We start from the raw sequence: 22,248 nt of genomic DNA, 5'->3' as shown, positions 1-22,248 counted from the left end.
ACACGTTTATTTCACGATTTTAGGGAAAAATTTTATTTACCGTATTTTCTCGATAAAAACGCCCCGGCGTTTATTTTAAACTTGGCCTGGTGGACCCCGCGTTTATTTGAAGCCGGCGTTTAATCGGGGCCCTGCGTTAATTAACGAAGTGAAACTCTCTGTAATTTTTTCAAATTGATTTTTTTATTACCTATCCTTCGATACCTAGTTCCAATTTGTCAAGGCGGAATGATTTTTCCAATCGTCCTGCCCCGACAAACTGTCCCTGGGTCTCCGAGGATGATGATTACCAAGATTTACAGTATTGCATACTGCAGGATGCAATGAAAATTTGTGACAAACAGAACCGAAACGATATATGAACAACATGGGAACAAGTAAATGTTACGGATATAATGTTTTAAGTCATAAACGGCAACGCCTGGACCCGGCGTTTAATCGAGGTCCGACGTTTAATCGAGAAAATACGGTAAGTCACTTTAATTTCACGTTTTTGAGTAAGGGCCTGTTTATATGGAGAAGAGTTGTCCCTGGTAGGAGGGTTACCCTCCATACCGAGCCACCCCGGGCGAGAGAACATTTCATAAGTTTCTTAATAAATAGCTGCGAACTGTTTATATGAGAAATTGCAAAGTTGACTCGGGGGGCAGGGTGACCCTGGGTGGAGGGTCACTCGCTTTGAAGGTAGGGTGACCCTGGGGAGCGAGTCAACTTTTTTTCATATAAACAGTTTGGTTATTTTCACCTCGCCTACCAGGGACAAGTTGACACATACAGAGCATGCGCAAACGCTGCAGTCGACCAAAACAAAATTGCAGATACATTGAAATCGAAGTCGGCGGTAAATTTGTCCAAAAAATGGTCGTGGTCGATGTTTCAGCGTTCCTTATTTAAAAAAGGCAGACATAATAGATGTTTCAAAACAACTCTCGCCAGTCTTTTGAACCGAGAGGGCCAAGTTTTGGCTCGGTCAACAGGGACAGCTTTTTCATATAAACGCTCGGCAAAAGATAGCTCGGGGGAGAGGGTAGCCCTTCTACCAGGGACAACTCTCCTCCATATAAACAGGCCCTAAGACACGATTTGCATTTCCTTGGCAATATTATTTGACATGTGATTGAATTAAATAGAACGACTTAAGATACAATAACGTCAAAATTAATAGTCGGGGAGCTAGAACCCCCCAAAAATCATTTCGTTTAACCCACTCTACAGTAAAGGTTTGACAGCGAAATCGCAAGGGCATGACTAAATATCAACAGTAACAACGGTGTAGTTCACACAATGTTCACAGGCAGTTCATGCTTGTACGTGAGTTATTGTTCTTGAGTCAATTGACCACGGCATCCATTTACATTGAAAATTCCTTTCTTCAGTGGTACATACTAAACTCCCTAAACTCATTCTTGATTATTGACATAATGTGAGTCACTTAATTTTCGCGTCATGTTTATTATAATCGCGCAACTTATTGTTCGCGTCACTTTAATTTCGCGAATTTTTTAAAATCGCGAAATTCCCGAAAATAACGTGTCGCGGAAATTTCATGTTATAAGGTAAATGTTTTTTTTTTCCTTTTCTGTCTCATTATCTACTTCATATGGTGGCCTTATCCGTAGGTATTCTTGAATGTAACGGCATGTGAGTACTTCTCATTACAGTGGGCCGCAACACGCGACATTTTCTCACCATTTTCAGAGTGACGAATTCAAACACAAACATGGCGGCTTGAAGAAGTAGTCTTCAATTACTAGTTACCAGTTTACCCGTAGGAAACTACTTGCTGACTATTTAGACTTGCCGCCCGGTTGAACGTGTTGTAATTCCTAATTTTCAATTTTACTTTTTTGCGACAGGATCAAGCTTCAAGAATGAAACATGAAGACTGCTGTTTGGAAATTCCAGACGACTCCGCTGACTGGACAATGTAGAAGTATCTGATCAAGCATCCTAATGCCTTGTATTTTCGCGAGGATTTAATTTCGTTCCATGGTACGCATATAAACTGACAAGACAGAGTGTGTTGCTCCAAACATGAATAATTGCCATGTAGAACAAATAGTTCCAGCCGTTTGAGTAAGAAACGATTACATCAGGTTAAAATAACGGCAGAGGGGGAGAGAAAGGGAGATGGAAGGATGTAAACTTCGAAGGCAGAGCCACTCGGTTTTCGTAGACAGTGTTTGGAAAATTGTGTCATTTGCCATCCCTTAGCTTCACCTTGGAGCGCTAGTCTTAATTTGCAGAAATTCGTGTACCCCCTCCTTCTAGTAGGATGAGCCTTCGATCCATCTTGCCGCCTACGATTGCCATGTTGTACGTCTGCTAGCACACAAATTAAAATCTTCTTCCCTGTTCGTATTTACGCTTTTCGCGGGTTTAATTTTCACCATTACGATCCTGTAGCGTCACCGGAAAATCGCGAAGATTATTTTCTCGCTTAAAATAAAAGGCATTGGGGTATTAAAAAGATAATAACGAGAACTGTTATGCTAACAAGGCTTAGGTTACTTCTTCCATGACTCTTCTCAACCAATGTCTTGTGAAATTCAGCCAGGCTGTCAAAGACATTGTTGATGTGCCACTGTAAAATCAGAAGTATATTTATTACTTCTGTTAAACCGTTATTCTTAAAAAAAGTAGACTTTTTGTAATAAATCGGTAAATAGAAATAAGTTCAAAATATCATATTTTAGGCTGTCGACAGCCTCTTCATTTCTTTTTAAAAGATCGTGTAAGGTGCGCGAGACGAAAGAATCGCGCGTGGAGCGCGCGTGCGTGCGCGGCGAGTGAGAGAAAATGACTGTCTCTTTCTTTGTTCTCCCGTTCTCAACACGATTTTCTTAGAATAACGAAGAGGCTTTCATGTACATATGAATTGAATTTCTATTTTTCAAAGTGGAGGTTTAAGTTTATTTGAGTCTAAATATACCTAAATGAAGAAACGTTGACCCCGTGAAAAGCATAAACCATGAACGATATGACCCAATGGTATTCTGGGTAGCTTAGTAATATTCCTTTTATTGAAAAACAAGACATTTTCTTTATTTGAGAGCCTTAGGAGCAGAATCTATGCAACCTGTCTTATTATCATACGTATTCTGTCAAAGACAACAATTATTTTTCCGACTTCCCAGTTAACATTTGGTCGCATCGTTCATGGTTGATGCTTTCCATGGGTCACAACGATTCTTCAATCAGGTATATAAAGTAGTAACGCCATGTTCGCCGGTAGTGGCGTAAAAAACATATTTCGAACTCCGAAGTTGAAATAAAGATTGTTAAGATTTGGTTACATTAAATGTTAAGCACAAATTTAAAAATTCGAGAATGAGACAAAAAAAACCTGCGCAAAAATGTACAAGCTAATGTTTAAATAAGCCAATGGTAACAGAGTATTGATGCTCACAGTATGTGAGAATAATCGTGACGATTTTGCATCCAGATGTCTTCTTGAGGCGCTGAATGAGGAACCTTTGGAGTGCTGACAATTTCATAATTTTTTTTTCCCCTTGAAGTATAAGATTAAAAATTCGTTTGGAAACGAGAACTATATTCGTCTTCATTAAACATCCTTGTAATGCTTGAAAAGACGAGTATTTTTATTATGTTTCCAAAAGATTAGGATGAATCTAAATGCAAATACATTTGTGAACAGCTAAAATGACCTTGACTGTAGCACGTCAGAATTGCCGAGTTATTTTCTGATTCCAATTATGTTGTATTGATAAGTAAAGAATAATTAACCCGGAATCCAGTGTAATGTGTACATAAAATTATTCTGTTGCTATTGTGGCAATAAGGAAGATCATCTCTAGTTGCTTTTAACGACATGAATGGGTGAAGTCATTCAGGATGAAATTCTGTTCAAAAGTTTGAATTTCTTTAATATCAAAATAAAACAATGCAATTAGGCAATTTGTATAAAGAAATAGATAAATGCAATTAATATTGGCTTTATAGAACAGACGTTTGTTACGAAACGTTTCCGTACGCCGAGGTTTTACAGAGACAAGTAGACCACAGGTTTACCATCCTTATGTTTGTGTGGTCATAGGCTTCTAATAAGATATCATATTCCTATTTTAAAGTTACGGATATTGTGAACATCAGGATTTTCAAAGGTCAAGAATACTTCACTCTGTCTTACGCCTTTAAATCGTTAGCAAAGCCATGCAACAATGGGAACAATTGAGACGTATTTTTACCCAACTTTGTTAAATATGCACAACCCTAAATAATGCCTTGAGGGAATTATAAGCCATTGATGAGAATTTTTGAAATGTTAGAAGCTTGTGACCACACAGACAGACATGATAAAGTACTTTTTCATGTAGTATTTGAAAAATAGTCATCGTTTAGTCCAAAACGTCGATTGAATTTTAATAAAAACGATAATTTTACAAAGAAAGTATTGTGTTACGTTGGTGGCCAAGTTAGCCTGCGTGGCAGGCGCCGTTAGTTTCTAGCGCGCGTATGGGAGAAACGCGAAAGACGATCGCGCACTCTTTTACGCGCGCTAAAAACTACACTCGCGATCGCGCGCTAAAAACTACACAGACGCCTGCTACGCAGGCTATGGTCAAGTGAACTTTACCAATTTAAAGGTGATTTCATCGTCTTGGCGAATTTGATAAGCAAAAGCTGATGGTAATAAAGTTTATGAACCTCAATTTCATAATCTGGAAAATCCGTTCCTTTGACGCAGTAAAACAGTGATCCGTTCAGTGTCGCTAATTGGTTGTTTGCCGGGCGATTACTAATTTTCGTGTGCGAGTATTGGCCAGTCAGAGACACTGTACGAATCTGTAGAGCCACGTTATCAACATGGAATATTTCTGGTCAAATGAAAGGCATTGCCGGGAGATGAATTAAGTGCGACTGCTTCTCCACGGTCTTTCAGGTGTTCAAGTCTAGTCTGCCCATAAATCTTGAACTTTTTAGAGCCAGAAGGCCTGAGCTAGCTTGTCCACAAGTTGGCATGCGCACAGAAGTAAGGGACAATATGCGCAAGCTGGACCCCATGGACAGTGTTATGTTCCCTATATCGATAAACAACACTAAAAAGAGAAACAAAAAGCCAATGTTTATTTTACCGTCAACCGCCGAGAGCAAACAAGCAATCTCATTATTGGCTTTAATACATTTTTTGCACTAGGTCGTTCTCCTAAAGGTATTTTTGTTGTTTTGTGTTACCTTGTTTTGTTGATTGTTTTTTTTTTTTTTTTTTTTTTTTTTTTTAACTAGATCGATTAAAACCATCCTTGACATTAAACATGACGCCTTTGTGATCGAACTTGGCTACATGTATTTCAATTCCAGCCTCAAAACTATTGTAAATTGTTGGTACGTCCACTAGCCTTGGTGGTGTTGTATCAGTTTGTTTGATAAAGCAACACTGAAACCTGCGATCAGGCGCTCTTTCCCTCGGAAGCGTAGAGGTTCCGCCGACTTTTAGCGCCTAAACCAGGTTACTTACCATGGGGTGTTCGTAAACGCATCTTAAATATTTCAGACTGATCAAGTAACCTCGAAATATATCAGTGCATTTAGTTTATCACTTTACTTTATATTGCTGATCCTAACTTGCGCCAAGATCCGGCTTCACCGGCTTCACTGCTGTTTGTACAAGTCAGTGGTCCTTTCATTATTTTCTCGATTATTTTCGTACCTTAAACAAAGAAGTGAAGCAATGCTTTTTAATCCTGAACACAGTGCAGCTGCTACACTATAAAGACCAATGACACTAGAAGTTGCGAGAGCTGCTGTGAAATACCGGTACATGGTTCTTTCAAAACTCATCATCCCATGAACATCCATTATTCCACACTTCAAAAGGTTCAAATTCCAGCGCCATTCCAGACTTTGTGCCCCGGCCCCGGGGATTCTGGGTAAGTCCCAGATCTCTGTGCGAGTTTACTACCATAATAATTTTGCTTTGCATTCCAACTCGAGGTGTTGTTTTGCTGTTTGCTAAGTTGAAAATTTTCCAGCTTTGCAGAACTGTAGATCTGGTTTCGACAACAAGGTAAGTTCAGAATGATAAATCGTTTTTCGGGAGCTATTACCTGTAACACAGGGTTTCTATTTGTTTGTTTGAACACTGATTTCTGGATCATTGAATGAGCTGTTATTCACCTCCGCTTTGCTCGATCGAATTTGCGCGAGTGCATTTCGTTTTTTTGTGCAAAATAGTCTTCGTTTTCAGTGTATTATTGTCATCTTTTACAGGTCCTCAGCTGTGAAATTCAAAGTGAAAATGTGATTGACGGCGTAGTAATTCCAACTGCAGGTAGGAATTAGTAAACTTTAGGTACGAATCTAGCCCATGAAGTTCAGCTGCAGATTTTCCACATTTGATCGCCTTGGACAAAGATATTATCATCCTTGCTAGAAAAGCAGGTCATTAATTAGAACAATTAATTAGGCCAGTGCCAAAATTCGAGGACTATAGTTATTGTTTCCGGAGGAAGTCGTGCAATCGTTGTGAAATTGTTTCTATTAAATAAATGGAGAAATAAGTCACATTCTACACCAGACTTCTCATACTGCAGCACATCTAGCTCGGGTCTTTGGTTTTAAATTAGACTGGGGACCATCAGTTAGGTAAGGGTGCATTTCTTGGGAAGAATCCAAGATTGGATTTTGAGTCTCAGATCACATGATACCTATACTTTGCTATCAAAGAAACAAAGAATCTGAAAATTGATTTTTTTGCCATGTCAGACAACACTGTAAACACTGTTCCTGCAGGACATATAATTAAAATATCAGTACATATCGATTTTTCGTCAAAGGTACCCTAGCCAGGGACGGCGGAGCAATTTTCCAAGTGGGGGGGGGGGGGGGGCTTAAAAGACTTTTCTCTTAGTAAGTCTTTATTTTTTCGGAAATTCTAACCCCCCTAGCTCTGCCGTGCCTGCTAGCTAGTCAAAATCATTTCGGCATACAATAGCTAGCTAGTTCAACAAAAATTCCACGTCGAAGCAGTTCTTCTTTTGCCCAAAGCATAATGTGGCGAGAACGTATCTAAAAGCGAAGAAGTCTACAAAAAAAATTGACAATGCAGTTGTAAACTACACTCGTGATGATAATTTCAGAAGCATGCAGCTTCCGTGGGCACACAGTGATTGTCCTAGGAAATCTGCATCCAGTTTAAAATGACACTTCACACTGATCAAGCTACTGTTAAGCACTGGTCAAACAGTAACGCAAGTGGACATAAGTAGTCGCAAGTTGAACTTGCGTACAGACTTACGTTGGGTGGCCAAACAGACACACAAGTTTAGTCGCAAGTGCACGCAAGTTTGCAAAAAAAACATTTAAAATGCTATGCACTGCAATTCAGTATTTGAAGTAAAGAGCAAGACTTGCGTTGACTTGTGTTGGGTGGCCAACACAAGTTGGCGTTGACTTGTGTTGCGTTGCATATAAAGTGCAAATTTGATCTCGACCAACCTGAACGCAAGTCAACACAAGTGCACGCAAGTCAATGCAAGTGTGCACAAGGCCTGGCCAGATGGAGACGCAAGTAGACGCAAGTTTTCAACTTGTGTCTACTTGCATTGCCGTTTGGCCAGGGCTTTACCTTTTATAATTAATCATTTTTGAACATTAATCAAAATAGACTCTTTAACTTAGCATATTGAAAGGTGACTTACAAATAGTGTACAGGATTTAATTATCACAGCAAAAACTGCTGCTGGAATTGTACATTTTTCGAATCCTATCCCAAAAAAATGCACAGAACCCAAATTAAAATCCTCCTAACATTCTGGATTTAGATTTGACCTTATCAATTCACTTGGAGATTGGATTTTTCAGATCCATGATCCTTTTTTAGATTTAAGTAAAGAACTGCCAAATCTATTATTGGATACAAGAATCCACATTGTGATTCTCTTGATGATACCTCCCCTGCCCCCATCCTTTTGCCTGTATGTCTGACTTAAATGAATATAGAATAAGTGTATGTATTTTGCTTAGAAATCTGTACAAGAATTCCTTCCGGACTGTATTTATTCTGGATTCTATAGGCTCTACTCCTTAAGATTACAGCTGTCTCAGACTCAATATCACGAGGATTACAAGGATTCGAAGGATTCACTTCGTACGAAATTTCAATATGGCTTCTCATACAAAAGAACAACATTCAACATGTCCCAGAAACACTTTCGGTCCCATGACAATTACGTCATCGCGTACACTCCCCCCGGTTGACCATGATAGAATGGTCAACAGTTCACTCTGTTGAAATCAACTGATCAAACTAGCCTTAATAGACAAACTGTCCTCAGATTAGCGAACAAGAAAAAATATGAAAACACAACAAACAATGTTCAACGTTCATAGTAAACTTAATAGTTCAATGTTCATTGTTCATCTTGCAATTCTGCAATCCACCTTCGTCTTAATCGTTCTCCTTCAACTGCGGCCTTACGCCGTTCTCGGTTTCCTCTCACTAGCCCTCGTGCTGACTGCTCTCGCGGTTCTAGTACTGGCTCCGGCTGGGCGGTTTCACTGGCAGCACAGCTCACTTCCAGTGGGTACAGTAATTGTAGGGGCCTTCTCAAGAGACTCGTTCTCTTTGACTTCTTCGCTTTGACTCTGACCTCAGCACCTCGATTTTGTCCATCCTTGCTTGTCAGGATCCGTTCCACTTTACCCAATTTCCAATGGGATCTCGGATGTCCTTCATCATGGACCAAAACCAGGTCACCTACAGAGACCAAACTCGATCCAATTGCTCTCTTAACTCGGCAATGGGCATTTCTCAGCTCAAGTAGGTATTCTGCTCTCCATCTCTTCCAGAAATGGCCCAGAATCATGTTTAGATGTCTTGCTCTCCTACTCAAGTCATTTTGCGAAATTCCAAAGTCTTCATCTTGTGGGCTGTCTACCTCAGGAAGAGCGTTGATTCTCCGGCCAATGATAAGATGGGCAGGAGTGAGGGGCTCTTCTAGATCTTCAGTTGAGACATAGGAGATCGGTCGGCAATTTAGAATCATTTCGGCTTCTGCAACGACAGTCACAAGCTCATCCTGTGTGAGTTTAGCTCGACCAATTGTCTTCTTGAGACCACTCTTCAGTGATTTGACTAATCGTTCATAGAAACCTCCCCACCATGGGGCCTTCTCCAGATTGTATGACCACTTTATCCTCTCCTGGGTGAAGTGCCTTGTCACACTGGGGTCATTCATTATCTTCTCGAGTTCCTTGGAGGCACTCTTAAAGGTTTTAGCATTGTCTGATATCACAAAGGAAGGCATTGACCTACGAGCAACATATCTTCTAAAGCACCTCAAAAATGCTTGGGCAGTTAGGTTTGGAACAACCTCAAGATGCACTGCTCTTGTTATGCAACATGTGAATAAACAAATCCACACCTTTCGGTCCTTCTCACTTGTAGATTTCACATAGAGGGGGCCAACATAGTCCAATCCGATGTAGGTAAATGCAGGGGCCTCCTTAACTCTGCAACTAGGTAAGGGTGGAGGAGGTGGTGTCTTGTAGGGTTTCCCTTGGAACTTCTTACAAACTGTACAGCCAAACAGCAACTTTCTGATGAAGTAGCGACCTCGAACAATCCAAAAGGTTGATCTCAGTTCAGCAAGTGTCTCCTTAACACCTCCATGCATGACCTTTCTGTGACAGCTCCAAACAGTGAGGGTGGTAAGATGATGTTTGGCATCAAGTAAGATGGGGTACTTTGCAGAATCCGCCAGATCAGAGTTTCCGAGTCTCCCTCGACATCTCACAACTCCCCTTTCATCCTCGAACAAGTTCAACTGCTGTTTCAAAGACCTGAATTTGTCCTTATCCTTCAACGATCGCTGAACTTCCTTTATCCAACACAGTTCCGCTTCCTCAATGTCTGCACTGGTTACCTCTGGCTTCTCGTCAGTTCCTCTACGTTTCGCCTTCAGAAGCCTGATGAATTTGAAAACCAGAGCGGTGACCCGTAGGAGGCGCTCACGGCAGCTGAATGCTCTGCAATCAATGACATTATCCAGTGAGGTCGATTGACTGTTCACAGTTAATGCAGAGAGGTCTCCAACCAACTCCGCCTTTCGATCCTTTGCTTTCATTTCTGAGAGACACTCCTCTGGAGGCAACTCCTCGTCAAACTTGTTTGTTTCCTCAGACCCCTCAGGATCAATTAGCCATTTTGGCCCATTCCACCATAAGGTACTAGCCGCTAGTTCACGAGAACCCATACCCCTGGAGAGTATGTCCGCTGGGTTGTCTGAACCAGGGCAATGGTTCCAGCACTCTGCAGGTACGAGCTTCCTTATCTCATCTACCCGATGCTGCACAAATTGTTTCCACTCCTTTGCACTCTGTACAATCCAATACCAGGCTACCTTTGAGTCGGTCCAACACACCAACTTGCTAATCTCTATCTCAGAAGTAAGAGCTTCCTTAACGCTGCGCATCAGTCTAGCGAGAACGACGGCCGACAGCAGTTCTAAGCGCGTTATGGTCTGGTTAGAGAGAGGGGCTACTCGTGTTTTTGAAGCTACAAATCTGGTGTAGTTGCCATGTGTGGTCACAATGCGCAGATAGACAATCGCCCCATACGCCCTTGCAGATGCATCACAGAACCCATGAAGTTCACTCGTGACAACTTCCCCTTCTATGTCGGTGTAATAGCATCTGGGAAGGGTGAAGGGTTTTACATCCTGTAGTTGGGCCACAAGTCTTTGCCAGGTTGACTTGCAAGAACCTTCTAGTGGGTCATCCCAGTCCCTCTTTTCCTTGCACAGCTCTTGAAACAAGATTTTGAATTGGATAGTGATTGGGGAAATAACACCAAGAGGATCATAGAATTTGGACACCGTACTGATCACATTTCTCTTTGTAGGCTCTACTTTCCTTGCCAAGGAAGCAGTCTCTGTGAGATCAAATACGAGGTTGTCATTGTGAAAGTTCCACAGGGTTCCTAATATCTTTTGCTCGCCAGGGTCTTCAATGACTGGAGTTCCCAAGATGCTCCTTGAGTAGGTCATGTCCTCCTCTTCAACCTTGTGTCCATCTGCCATCACTGTCTCAGCAATCTGACTCCTGCCAACAGCCTCTTTCGACTGAGCTTCTTCGCTCCTTGAAGCTGACCTCTCATTTATTTTAATTCTCTCACGCAGCTCTTCAGAATTGGTGACAAATTTTCGCAGATTGAATCCCGCTTCCTTCAAACGCAATTTGGACTTCACATAAAGCTCAAAGGTGCGATTCACATCACCGTCGCCTGAGGTCAAGTCATCAACGTAAATACTCTCGAGAAATTTCTGTGTGAAGCTAGGATCACACTGTTCATATTGTCCTATGTGATGCTGGATAGTGGCATTCAGCAAAAATGGACTCGAGGATAGACCAAACACAACCCGTGAAAACCTCAGAACAACAACTTCAGGTTCAGCCTTATCAATGTCCTTGACCCACAGAAACCGGAGTACATCCCTGTCTTCTTCAGCGATGTGAACCATTAAGAAAGCCTTCTCAATGTCTCCGACAAGCGCAACTCTGTAACTACGGAACCTTAACATGATGTCAAAGATGTTCTGTGCGAGTGGAGGACCAGCATGTAGACACTCGTTCAATGACGCTCCGTTTGACCTTGCTGAGGCGTCGTAGACGACTCGCAACTTTGTGGTTGACTTGTCCCTCCGGATGACCGCATGGTGAGGGATGTAATGTATGCGATCAGACTCTGGCTTGGCCTCCTTGTCAACAACTTCCACAATTCCTCTCTCGATTTGGTCTTTGATGACACTGTCATACTCTCTCAGGATGTCGGGCTCCTTGCGTAGTCGACTTAACAAACTGCTTAGCCTTCGCTGGCTTAACTCGTAATTATCAGGGAGCGGTGGGTGTGTAGCCTTCCACGGGAGATGAACTTGATAGTGGTCTCCTCTGTACGTCAACTTCTCTAGGAATTCTTCATGAATGCTGGGAGTCTTTATGCCGAGAGACTCCAAGTCCCAAAATTTCTTTAACTCTCCTTGCAGGCCTTCATAGGGAACTTCATCAGTGGCACATTTTAGGATGTGGGTTTCCACAAGATTGCTGCTTTGCTGACTTCCAGGATCTCCGTGACACACAGGGCCTGAGAGTACCCATCCTAGTTTGGTATGAATAGCTGTGGGACCTTGAGTTCCTCGGATGGTGTGACCAGTCACAAGATTCCAATAATAGTCTGAACCGACCAAAATGTCAACATTGAGAGTTTCCCCTTCGGCACAATAATCAGCTAGACTTAGACCTGAAAAACAGACATTGTCATTCACCACTTGCTCAACAGACTGACCCTGCAAAGGTTGGCAAATCAGAGGCACAGTAAAGGCTGACAACGACAGATTGGGTCCCCCTTTCAGCTCGATCCCCAGCGATGCAACTTCCACGAATTCAACTCTCTCATCTGTGGATCCAAAAGTCTTAATTGAGACTTGTTTCCTTTCCAACACTGGTAATTGAAGAATGTTCTTCAGGTTGTCTGTCAAATAGGTGCGCTGACTACCACTGTCCAAGATGATTCTAGCCTTGACCTTGCACTCTGGTCGCTGAGGATTGTAAACAATAGCCTGAGCCGTTTGAAGTAACACTGGTGTCGAAGAATTCGAGTAACAGACCACAGAATTGGTACCTGGTTGCACTGTTAGACCTTGCTGTTCTGGAACTGGTGTAGACACTGTAGGTGCAGGGTAGGTTGGTGGCACTACGTTAAAATTACTTTGACAGATACTGTCATGGTGCCTTCCATTACACTTATGACATTTGGACTTGGATGGACAGTTGCGGCTTATGTGATCTTTCCGAAGGCACACAAAACATCTTCCATACTTCTTTAAAAGATCCTTCCGAGCTAGTACATCGATCACTGTTTTGCAATCCTTTGATGGGTGTTTTCCTCTACAGTAAGTGCATGTTGGACCATAAGCATTGCCATTAAAGAGGCTGTGTGTTGTTCCTGGATCCTTTTTGTTCTTATTAGGAGGCTTAGGAGGCAAAGACTGATTTCCATTCACAGAGGGTGCCCCAGCTCTTTCTCTTGCCTCTAGTTCCCTCTTAAAGATCGCGAGAAGCTGGTCCAATTGCCAGTCGTCATTCCCCATTTCTCTAGTGATAACAAGACGAAAGTCTTGTGGTAGTTTAATCATCAAGATGGACGAAAGTAACCCACCATATGTTTCACGAGGAACTCCCAGTGACTTTAGGCTTCTGACATTTGATTCAACAGTGTCATGGAGCTTCCGTAAGCTCCTCATGTTAAGGTGAGATGTTACAGTGTCAAGGTTCAGCAAAATCTCCATGTGACGATTGATTATTTGCTGCTTATTGCCGAATCTACCTTTCAGAATTTCTATTGCTTCGTCATAATTCGATGCAGTTAGAGTCAAACCCGAAATTGCTTCAGCTGCTGACCGTTCAAGACGCGAAATTAAGTAATTAAACTTATCAATGGCAGAAAGACTTTCGTTTTTATGTACTGAGGCTTCAAAGGTATCCCAGAAAGAAATCCACTTACTATGATCGCCGTCGAATTTCTTTAGTTCCAACTTCGGTAGTTTGACTTGTGTTTTTATCGGTGTTGACGCTGAAGAATCCGCCAAAGAAGCACTTGGAGGTGAGGCACCATTTTGTTTTGACCTGAAGCACTTGGAGGCGAGGAACCTTTCTCGTTTCGACCTGAAGCACTTGGAGGCGAGGAACCATTCTCGTTTTGACCTGAAGCACTTGGAGGCGAGGAACCATTTTCATTTTGACCTGAAGCACTCGGAGGCGAGGAATCATTCTCGTTTTGACCTGACACACTTGGAGGCGAGGAACCATTTCCATTTTGACCTAAAGCACTTGGAGGCGATGAACCATTCTCGTTTTGACCTTCTGGAGCTCTCACCGGACCTTCTTCTGTCGGCGTGCTTGCTGGCACGTTTGGTTGCGCGGGAAGATTCGCAACAACACCATTTGTGTTTACATTTGATGACAAGGCGTGATCTATGTTAGCTATAGCCAGCTGGATATTTTCCTCGACCAAATCTGCCCGCTCTATTTCGGCTTCGATTTCCTCTTCGTCCACAAGGGCCAAAATTTCCATGTCGAGTTGTCGAAGAGTGGTCCGTTTCGCCTGAAGGCTTGCCTTTTGTTGATTCAGCTTGACCGCGTGCTTGGCGATTTCTGACAAGTCTCCTGTGGCGAGGACTTCGATTGCAGACGTAATAATACGGGTTGCGGTGGACCTGTGACCTCCACGCGTCCTTCGCTTTCTAGAAAGTTCTTCAGCCATTTTTTCCTCGATGAGATTTGCGGAATAGCACAGAAATTCAACTCAGCTTGACTCACCACTCGTTTGCAAGACTCGTTTCAATCGGTTTCCATCCGGCTCCTAAGGCCATGTACAAGAATTCCTTCCGGACTGTATTTATTCTGGATTCTATAGGCTCTACTCCTTAAGATTACAGCTGTCTCAGACTCAATATCACGAGGATTACAAGGATTCGAAGGATTCACTTCGTACGAAATTTCAATATGGCTTCTCATACAAAAGAACAACATTCAACATGTCCCAGAAACACTTTCGGTCCCATGACAATTACGTCATCGCGTACAGAAATCATTATAAGAGGTACTAAACGTTTTCATGGATATGTTCATTTGAAAACAAGATATTAGTATAAAAAATATTCCTCAGAATTACATTAACTGGTACTTTTTTATTTCTTCAGGTATTTTTCACTGGCGGTAAACATTACATTCATCTTTGGTTCTGAAATGTGAAATTCAAAGTGAAATCATTTATTGTGATTCATGATGTAGTCATTCAAACTACAGGTAAGAATTATTTTTGTAAACTTTAGGTACACTGTACAAAACTTAGGTATAGGACCTTTCTGTGAAATGCCTGAGCAATTTAAGTGGGCAAACGACCATCACTGCAGTGACAACTGTTTTCAAACATCTGGCAATAGACTTGACTTACCTTATTATAGGAAATTAACGCTTCATGAAATTAACGCGAATTTCAAAAATTCACGTTAATTTAAGTCGCATTAATTTTAACGTTAATTTCCGCGCCTTTAATTAAGTGGAGCGTTAATTTCGGCAAACTTAATTTCCATTATTTTGGCCCCATTTTTCGATACATTCCAGACGTTCTAATCTCCTAGGAAAAAGCATTATTTTTTCAGGGTGGACGCTCGAAGCGGTCAGATTTCTTCGCTCAACCCATACGTTTAGGTTTAGTATCACGAACATTGTTTCCGTCTCGGATTTTACACCTAGTGCTGAAATAAACTTGTTCCTGTTGTCTCAAGAAGTGTTTTTCTTTGTGTACCTCGCGTTAATTTCCTTCATTTTGAAATGTTGCCCTCTCTTTCGCATTAATTTCATTTATTGGGAAGTAATATTTCCTTCGATTCACGTTAATTTAAGTCGCGTTAATTTCAAATACCTTAATTTACACAAGCGTTAATTTCCTATAATAAGGTAACATATACAACCCAGCATCACACAACTCTAGCTGAACAAGGCCTATATTTTTCTGAGCAACAGAAAAAAAAAGATATCTGCAAAGCGCTGCTTGAGAACATTTTCTTGTCATAATATGTGAGTGTAAAACCACTAGCAATATCTTTTGGCCAAGGCCCCAATAAACATTGTTTCTTACAAAAACAAAACAGCTTGTCCCCTGTAGTGAGTGGAAAATTCGCCTCATGCCCTCACTAGACAAAATGTAGTCACCTTCTCCTTAGTAGTTACAATCATGCAAATCAATCAAATTGATTTGCGTAGCTGCTAAAATATCTTTTAGTCAGTGTCTGAGGGTCAGATCTTCAAGCATGGAGGCCAGAAACCATGGCTTTCTTGCTCATTGTTTCATGGCTCATTTTCACGCATTTTGAATGCTGTTCAGATTTGTTAAAGGAACCGTCTCACGAACTACGCATGCGTCAGCAGCGGCTCTCATTTTGAAAACGTCTGGCAGACGTTTTCAAAAGATAACTTGCGAAATTCAAAATGGCGTCGACAAGTGGAGGTTCCCGCCGCGGCGGTCGACGAGATAATTCTGGCCGTAAAAGGTCCTTTGAAAGTGCCAAGGAAAGAAAGAGAGAGTGGGAAAAAGCACATAAAAGAATTTCTTTGGAGAAAAACATTTTTTAAATCGTGGATTCAGGCCAAATTCGTGGCAGGATACGAAACTGCTAGCGACAGTGAATTCGCGGCACATTTGTTGTCATTAGAGTACCGTAGAAGGTAAGCTTAACATAATTGTTTCGTTTAGTACCTTCTAAACCTGATTAATTTTTCTAATGAACTTTATCTCTTTGCTGAAGGGAAATACAAGGTGATTTGCGATCCGAACGCGTGTTGAACAAACCTGAAGCTCACTTGGAGTCAACAACAATTGCTGGTAGGAAAAGGTTCTGTTTTGAATTGTCTTCTATACAAAACACCAAGCGGTGAACATTCGTGCCTCCCGGTGTATAATTCTAATTTTCGGTCAATTTCCAATACACAGGGCCGCAGACCTCCACTCCTGTAAAGCCTTCAAATGCAGTGCAGTTTGTCACTCAATCAGCCACTGAATCGCCCATAGCTTGTCAAGTTCATGACAGTGGTGGATTAGACTCTTCGTGTGGTTCTCCTAAACCCGATGATTGCAACAGAGAAAACAGGTAAGCTAACTTTGAAACGCCCTGGCGAATCGTTTTAGTCTAACTGCACAAATTTACACTTTGCATGCTACCATCACTTTCTTGTTATTTTTTATCAGCTCACTTCTCTTTTTTCAAAAATATTTCAGTTTTAATTCGTCCATGTTCTCTGAAGATGAGTTATCTGATGACACAGAAGAGCTAACTTGTGAAAATAATGTAAGGTATGTACGAGGAAATTAAACAACCAATTTCTGTTTTAGTTTTTACCATGCTTTGTGAAACAAGTGCATGTATGGAAATTTTAAAGAATGCATGATGTTGAACAGGAACATATTGGAAGGAAAATATGCCACCTGTCATTCAGCACAGTTGTATTGGGAATTGTTTTTCCGAGTTCATGAAGGGCTCACTGACTATATAGTTGAAGAAATTTATTCAGTTGTCATTGCTGCTGTGGTTGATTTAGAATACATGTTATTGCTGAGAAGGAAATTTATTGCATCTTGTTTGTCTCTTTAGCTACCTGGAACTCTACAATTCTGCAATTCAGGATTTAAATGATGAGAATGCTATTGACACCAGCAGTGATGAGGAGTCAGATATTTGTGAGATTTCGAAGTAAGTTACTGTATCTGCTCTGAAGACTATATAGGCTATGTGTTTGTTGTCGTGTCTCTTTAGTCCAGATTGTGAAAGTGAATATGGAACAGTAAAAAATAAAATACAAATCCCTTTGAAAATTTGTCAACCAAATATAAATATAAGTCTTAAAATAAATCATATCCCTCTGTTGCACGTCACAATATAGTTTGTGATCATTTATTCCACTGATAACTGTATTACACAGCGTGGCGTTCAGTGAAGATGAAGAGAATTTGGAACTTGAAGAAAATATTGGTGACAAGGAGAGTGTGGGTGAGGACAAGGTTGAGGATTCCATTGGGGAGAGTGATTTATCAGTGAACCCTGCCCACTTTCACAAGTCGAACTTCACAGCTGCTTTTTCCATGCAAAGATACTTTGACTGTTCATGCAATAGGTATGCATTTATCTCAGCTTAGAAATTCTCTCAGTTAATTCACTGACGAGCCATCGAGCCACCACTTCAGTTATACAACTTCAAAAATGGCCCTGTATTCTGTAGTTTAGCTCATTTTTATATCAATTGTTTTTGGTTCTTTGTACATACCAAAGGACAAGTGGATTGGCCTCCTTCATCATGTCTGCGATTCCCATGAGTGGCTAGATGGTCAGTGTGATCACGAAGAAGAAAGCCACGACCCTGACCTCCCCTGGTTTGACAGACGTGACAAGAATTTTAAAGAACTGCAAAACATTGTGCTCAACAAGGAGTTGCTTGAAAGCTTCAAGTACTATGTAAGGTTCAGGTAAGATACATCAACCTTTATCCTTTTACAGTGCATGAAGTGTGGTATGACTGTTTCATGAAAACTGTGCATGCAGTTCATATGCAGATAACTTGAACTGTAATGCATTAGAGAAATTTATTTTTTCAGAGGGAGTGCCAAAGTTATGAAAACAGTGAGGTATATATTTTTTTTAAATTACACAATCATTCTCTTCCTTGTTACTTGTTGCAGACACACAGGAAGCATTGAGTGTGCAAATAGCCTGTCCCTGGTTTACACGCCAAAGAGCACAGCATTCAGGTACACATTTACATATGCATGTTTCTTTGATTTCATAGATTTTGCTGCAACACCAGTAGAAATGTACATCACAGTAACATAATAGTCAGCATGCAAACTATTTTAACTGGACACCAAACTCTGAATGAGCATTGTATACAACATAGTAGAAAAAAGTCCTTTCAGGAAACATGTATAGCTGTTCAAGTACTGTGTTTCAAAATGCTGTTTCCCACCTCAGGCAAAGTGATCATTAGACATAGTTTGAAAGTTTTTTCATGTAACAGACAAATTTTTCCAGTGAACACAAAAAATGTCATATAATTATCCAAGAGTCTTGGTGTACATTTTTTTACATCAGTTGATTGTTCTATTTCTTTTGTTCTGGCATTAGTTACAGAGCTTACAGGGTCAGAAAGTACTTGGCAGCAATAGACTGGAACTTTCATCTGAGTCTCTCAACTGCCAAGAGCAAGACTGGAGAACAGATTGTATCCAGGAAGTATAACCAGCGTACAAAACAGTGGGACCTGAGGATAATTAAGGCTGAGAAGGGATACGAATACATACCAGTTCTCATGGCCAGAATCTTACATGCTAGGATGGAGGATATTGACATTGTAACTAGAAATGTTTCTCTCAATGCTAGTGATCCACGTCTGTTGGCCCCTACCATTGCTGCCATACCCCCACCGCCCTCGACCGAGTTAATTAAACGGCGCAGCAGGTTCAATTTGCCCTCCAAAACCGTAGAACAAGAAAAAGGCAAAGACAACAGCCCTTCACCTATGGAACATTGATACTAAGCACATTAGTCTCATTCATGGTTTTGAAAGGAACTTTGAACTTTATTTTTTTTTATAACTGCTGTAATTAGCAGTGGTTGTACTTGTAAGTTCAAGGCATGCAAATATGTATATAAAGCACTGGGAAGATTTTAAACTTGTTTAAAGAAAGGGTACCTATCTTACATGTATACACATAAATTAATTACCTGTTTGTTTTTCTATTCCTGAAACAGTATACTTTATCATGTAGTTCATTAATGTTCAATATGTGTGAATGGCTAGTGATAGTTTGGTGAATGATGAAATCAATAACAATAAGGTAAACAATAATGCCAGATCTTCGTTTGCTTTTCAATAATCAAAGCTATGATTGTAAAAAAAAACATGCTTCTAGTAAATCTGAGGTAAACTGTAACAAAGGAGAAGTTTCAAGGTAAATTCCTGTTTTATAATTTTCTGCACCTAGAAGCAGAATAACTTTATTACGAGCAACAAAACAACTGTTCATTTCCATACAGTGTGTAAAAATGAAATTTCAACTACACTTGTGACTCAACTACTTCCAACAAGTCTGAAGTAATCTGCATCTTTTATAGAGTGATTTCAGTTAACCCGTGAAATAGTTACATTACACTTTTAGATACTATTGGGCACTAATTCCATTGTTTTCTTTTGTTTACTTTTGACTGTTATGCACAAACTGGTAGATATTGTTTCATGGGTTAAATGAAATCACTCTAAGAACAAGATTTCTTTGAAAACAACTACCCAATCAATAAAAAATCCGCTTCCAAAAAAAGCAGTCCGAGTAGATTAAACTCTTTTTAGAAACATTCTGTACCTAGTAAGAATGACATCACTATAGCAAAAATGTATAATTTGATAATCCCTTATCATTTGTTAATGCTGTTTATGGCACACATCTAGTGTGATGAAACAAATGTGTGCTATCCACATTTATACCATTAACAACTAGTGAAAAATAAACAAGTACAAGTGGTATCCTGAATTAGGGGGCTATCATGGCAGTCACTGGAATATATACAGATGACAGATAAAGCATGTCATTCAGTAAATATGAAAAATTAGGATTTTTCATTCTTATAAATTAGCCCCAGAAGTTGTCACAATATAAAATGTATTCAGTAAAGATCAATTGATCAATTTTGCATGCACTGGGTATGCAATAATTTGGATTTGTAAATAATCAAACTAATGCAATTTTCCTTTCTATTGGTACTGGCACAAAGCTAATACTGATGAGAAATCGGTAACTTCTGGGGTTTAAGAAGGGGATGGTTCTAAATTTTGTTGCAGTAAATGTATTTCTAGCTTCTGAATATATGTTCCAGAGGGGAATGAAATCAATCCCCTCTTCCCTGACAGTACATAACCTAATGCTCTCTATAACCCATATATATACCAGTGACTGAGGGGTATTGTGCCCTGATTTTTAAAACAACGCATGAAGGGCACACACGTCGGTTGCCCTTTCCTAGATGCCCATGTCGGGCCAAGATGTATTGCCTATAGGCAGCCTTGCGGAAGGACCGTGTACTACTGTCCTCCCTGTCATTCTGAATGTCACCTGTGTTGCGAATTGAGAGCTGCAGCACATCCTGGTCTAAGCACAGTTTGTGGAACCGGGCAGTTGATGAAATGCAAATCCTCTGACGACAGCATTTGTTTTCGATCTCTTGTGGCATTGACCTGCAATGACCACACACACACCATTCAGGAGCTGCGTTACTTCCTGATGGACCAGGATCACTGTTGCCTGCTGTTGGTTCTGCTGATGGAGTGGCTCCACTTCCTGTATTAACTTCGTCGGCCATCTCTGCGTCCTCGATGACCTCTTCATTGAGATCATCTTCCATGATAAGGAGAGTATGGATGTAATCCATACTCCCTACCCCCCTCTGAAGACTTCTTATAGCTAATTTTTTAACCATATCTCCATCCAATGTTCCAATGAAGTCCTACAAACATTTAAAATGAAAAGCAATTAATTTGATCATCAGTTATATAAATAAAAAGAAGCAGACTTATCCGTAAAAAAAAAAATAACTTGTTCTCTGATATCAACACATTTGGGGTTAGTGAGTAAATGTATACTCATACACTATAGGATACTTTATATATTTTTAGTATACTCGTACACTAAAAATGGTAATTTTTCAACCATATCCTCATCCAGTCAACCAAAGAAGTCCTACAAACGTTTTAATAAAAGCACTTTAATCAATCATCAGTTATATAAGAAGCAGACTTATCCATAACAAAAATAAATCGGTTTATGGTTTATATCAATATTATATCAAAACACTTGGGGTTAGTGAGTAAATGTGTACTCCCAGAACCACATCTGGACATCAAATAAGATAAGAGGAACATAAAGGCAAAATTTATTTTGTTATTTTGAGCAGGGTCAATGTGGTAATGTGTAGAAATTCAGCGTCATGGCATCAGTTGCGTGATCAACACGCAATTCACATTCGCACATGTGGCATAACTTGCCCGAAATTGTTCGTTTTTACAACAACAAAAATCACTCAGCGTTGCAGCAAAGCGACAGTAAATACAAGCTCGTACAAGTCAGAATGAAATACCTTTACGTCGCAGTTTTCTTTGAGTCGTTGCTGCTCTTCGGTGGCAGCATTCGATGAATTCGAAAGCTGAAAACCATCGACTCTTGCTCGCCCTCTAGCTCTTCTTGGAGCCAGTCCTGCTGATGTGTTATCCAGCGATTCCTAAAAACCGAAAGGAACAGAAAAATTGAAACTAAATTGGCCTGATTATAGATTCGGGCAATTTTGGACTGTAAACATACCTTGTTCCTGCAAGGTTTAGCACTTGTGCCACATTTGCAGCTGCTGCCACAAAGAACATTTCTTCCTTTGCAGAGGCATCCTCTGCTGCTGTTCTCTTTTTGCTTTGTACTGCAAGCACTCTTGCATTTGCAGCCAGCTGAAGGGGCAGAAGATGCTTCCTAACACGCAAATAATAAATTATGAGCGAGATGTTTAACATAGAGTTAATGAAATCCAAAATACATGCAAAATAATTCCACTTACCGACAAATCCATAATGGCGGACGGCCGATAATCTCAAAACGCACGCGACGAAACTCGCACATAGGCAGTTCATGATACTGATCCT

The 22,248-nt window shown here is 40.6% G+C and overlaps 5 protein-coding genes across 5 annotated transcripts in view; 4 read left to right on the top strand and 1 right to left on the bottom strand.

Moving 5' to 3' along the window:
- LOC144659656 (uncharacterized) overlaps positions 1–4,411 on the top strand; it is an 86,150-nt gene extending 81,739 nt beyond the window's left edge. The window contains exon 8 of the transcript XR_013571941.1: positions 2,677–4,411. The gene's annotated coding sequence lies outside the window, so the exon portion shown is untranslated. The remainder of the gene's footprint in view (positions 1–2,676) is intronic.
- LOC144659661 (uncharacterized) overlaps positions 1–22,248 on the top strand; it is a 62,510-nt gene that overhangs the window by 28,451 nt on the left and 11,811 nt on the right. Inside the window, exon 9 of the mRNA XM_078520154.1 lies at positions 1,857–2,506. Within this exon, the coding sequence (XP_078376280.1) occupies positions 1,857–1,875 (19 nt within the window). The 3' untranslated portion in view covers positions 1,876–2,506. The remainder of the gene's footprint in view (positions 1–1,856; positions 2,507–22,248) is intronic.
- The window catches only part of LOC144659658 (uncharacterized), a 28,116-nt gene continuing 11,811 nt past the window's right edge, over positions 5,944–22,248 (top strand). Inside the window, exons 1-3 of the mRNA XM_078520150.1 lie at positions 5,944–6,028; positions 6,232–6,292; positions 14,721–14,826. The gene's annotated coding sequence lies outside the window, so the exon portion shown is untranslated. The remainder of the gene's footprint in view (positions 6,029–6,231; positions 6,293–14,720; positions 14,827–22,248) is intronic.
- Positions 14,556–18,021, top strand: LOC144660863 (uncharacterized). Its single transcript, XM_078521592.1, has 8 exons — positions 14,556–14,620; positions 15,919–16,248; positions 16,329–16,405; positions 16,514–16,670; positions 16,799–16,873; positions 17,172–17,270; positions 17,500–17,691; positions 17,847–18,021. The coding sequence occupies exons 1-8, from the start codon at positions 14,556–14,558 to the stop codon at positions 17,896–17,898; spliced, it is 1,047 nt and encodes a 348-aa protein (XP_078377718.1). The 3' UTR covers positions 17,899–18,021.
- On the bottom strand, positions 19,199–22,236 carry LOC144659660 (uncharacterized). The gene is made up of 4 exons (XM_078520153.1): positions 22,164–22,236; positions 21,920–22,078; positions 21,699–21,839; positions 19,199–21,068 (listed from the first exon to the last, which is right to left on the bottom strand). The coding sequence occupies exons 1-4, from the start codon at positions 22,173–22,175 to the stop codon at positions 20,484–20,486; spliced, it is 897 nt and encodes a 298-aa protein (XP_078376279.1). The 5' UTR covers positions 22,176–22,236; the 3' UTR covers positions 19,199–20,483.

Source organism: Oculina patagonica, chromosome 7, assembly GCF_052425735.1.
Source record: "Oculina patagonica isolate OP01 chromosome 7, crgOcupat, whole genome shotgun sequence".
Taxonomy (NCBI): domain Eukaryota; kingdom Metazoa; phylum Cnidaria; class Anthozoa; order Scleractinia; family Oculinidae; genus Oculina; species Oculina patagonica.
This window is presented reverse-complemented; position numbering and strand designations above follow the sequence as displayed.

Excerpts from the sequence above, each read along its gene's own strand:
- LOC144660863 (XM_078521592.1), top strand. The coding sequence starts at position 14,556 with ATGTCCCAGAAACACTTTCGGTCCCATGACAATTACGTCATCGCGTAC. Across the intron at positions 16,874-17,171 it reads ACTTGTGAAAATAATGTAAG|CTACCTGGAACTCTACAATT; the intron begins GTATGTACGAGG and ends TTGTCTCTTTAG. Across the intron at positions 17,692-17,846 it reads TTTGACTGTTCATGCAATAG|GACAAGTGGATTGGCCTCCT; the intron begins GTATGCATTTAT and ends TACATACCAAAG.
- LOC144659660 (XM_078520153.1), bottom strand. Across the intron at positions 21,840-21,919 it reads CTAAACCTTGCAGGAACAAG|GAATCGCTGGATAACACATC; the intron begins GTATGTTTACAG and ends TTCGGTTTTTAG. Across the intron at positions 21,069-21,698 it reads AAGAAAACTGCGACGTAAAG|GACTTCATTGGAACATTGGA; the intron begins GTATTTCATTCT and ends AAATGTTTGTAG.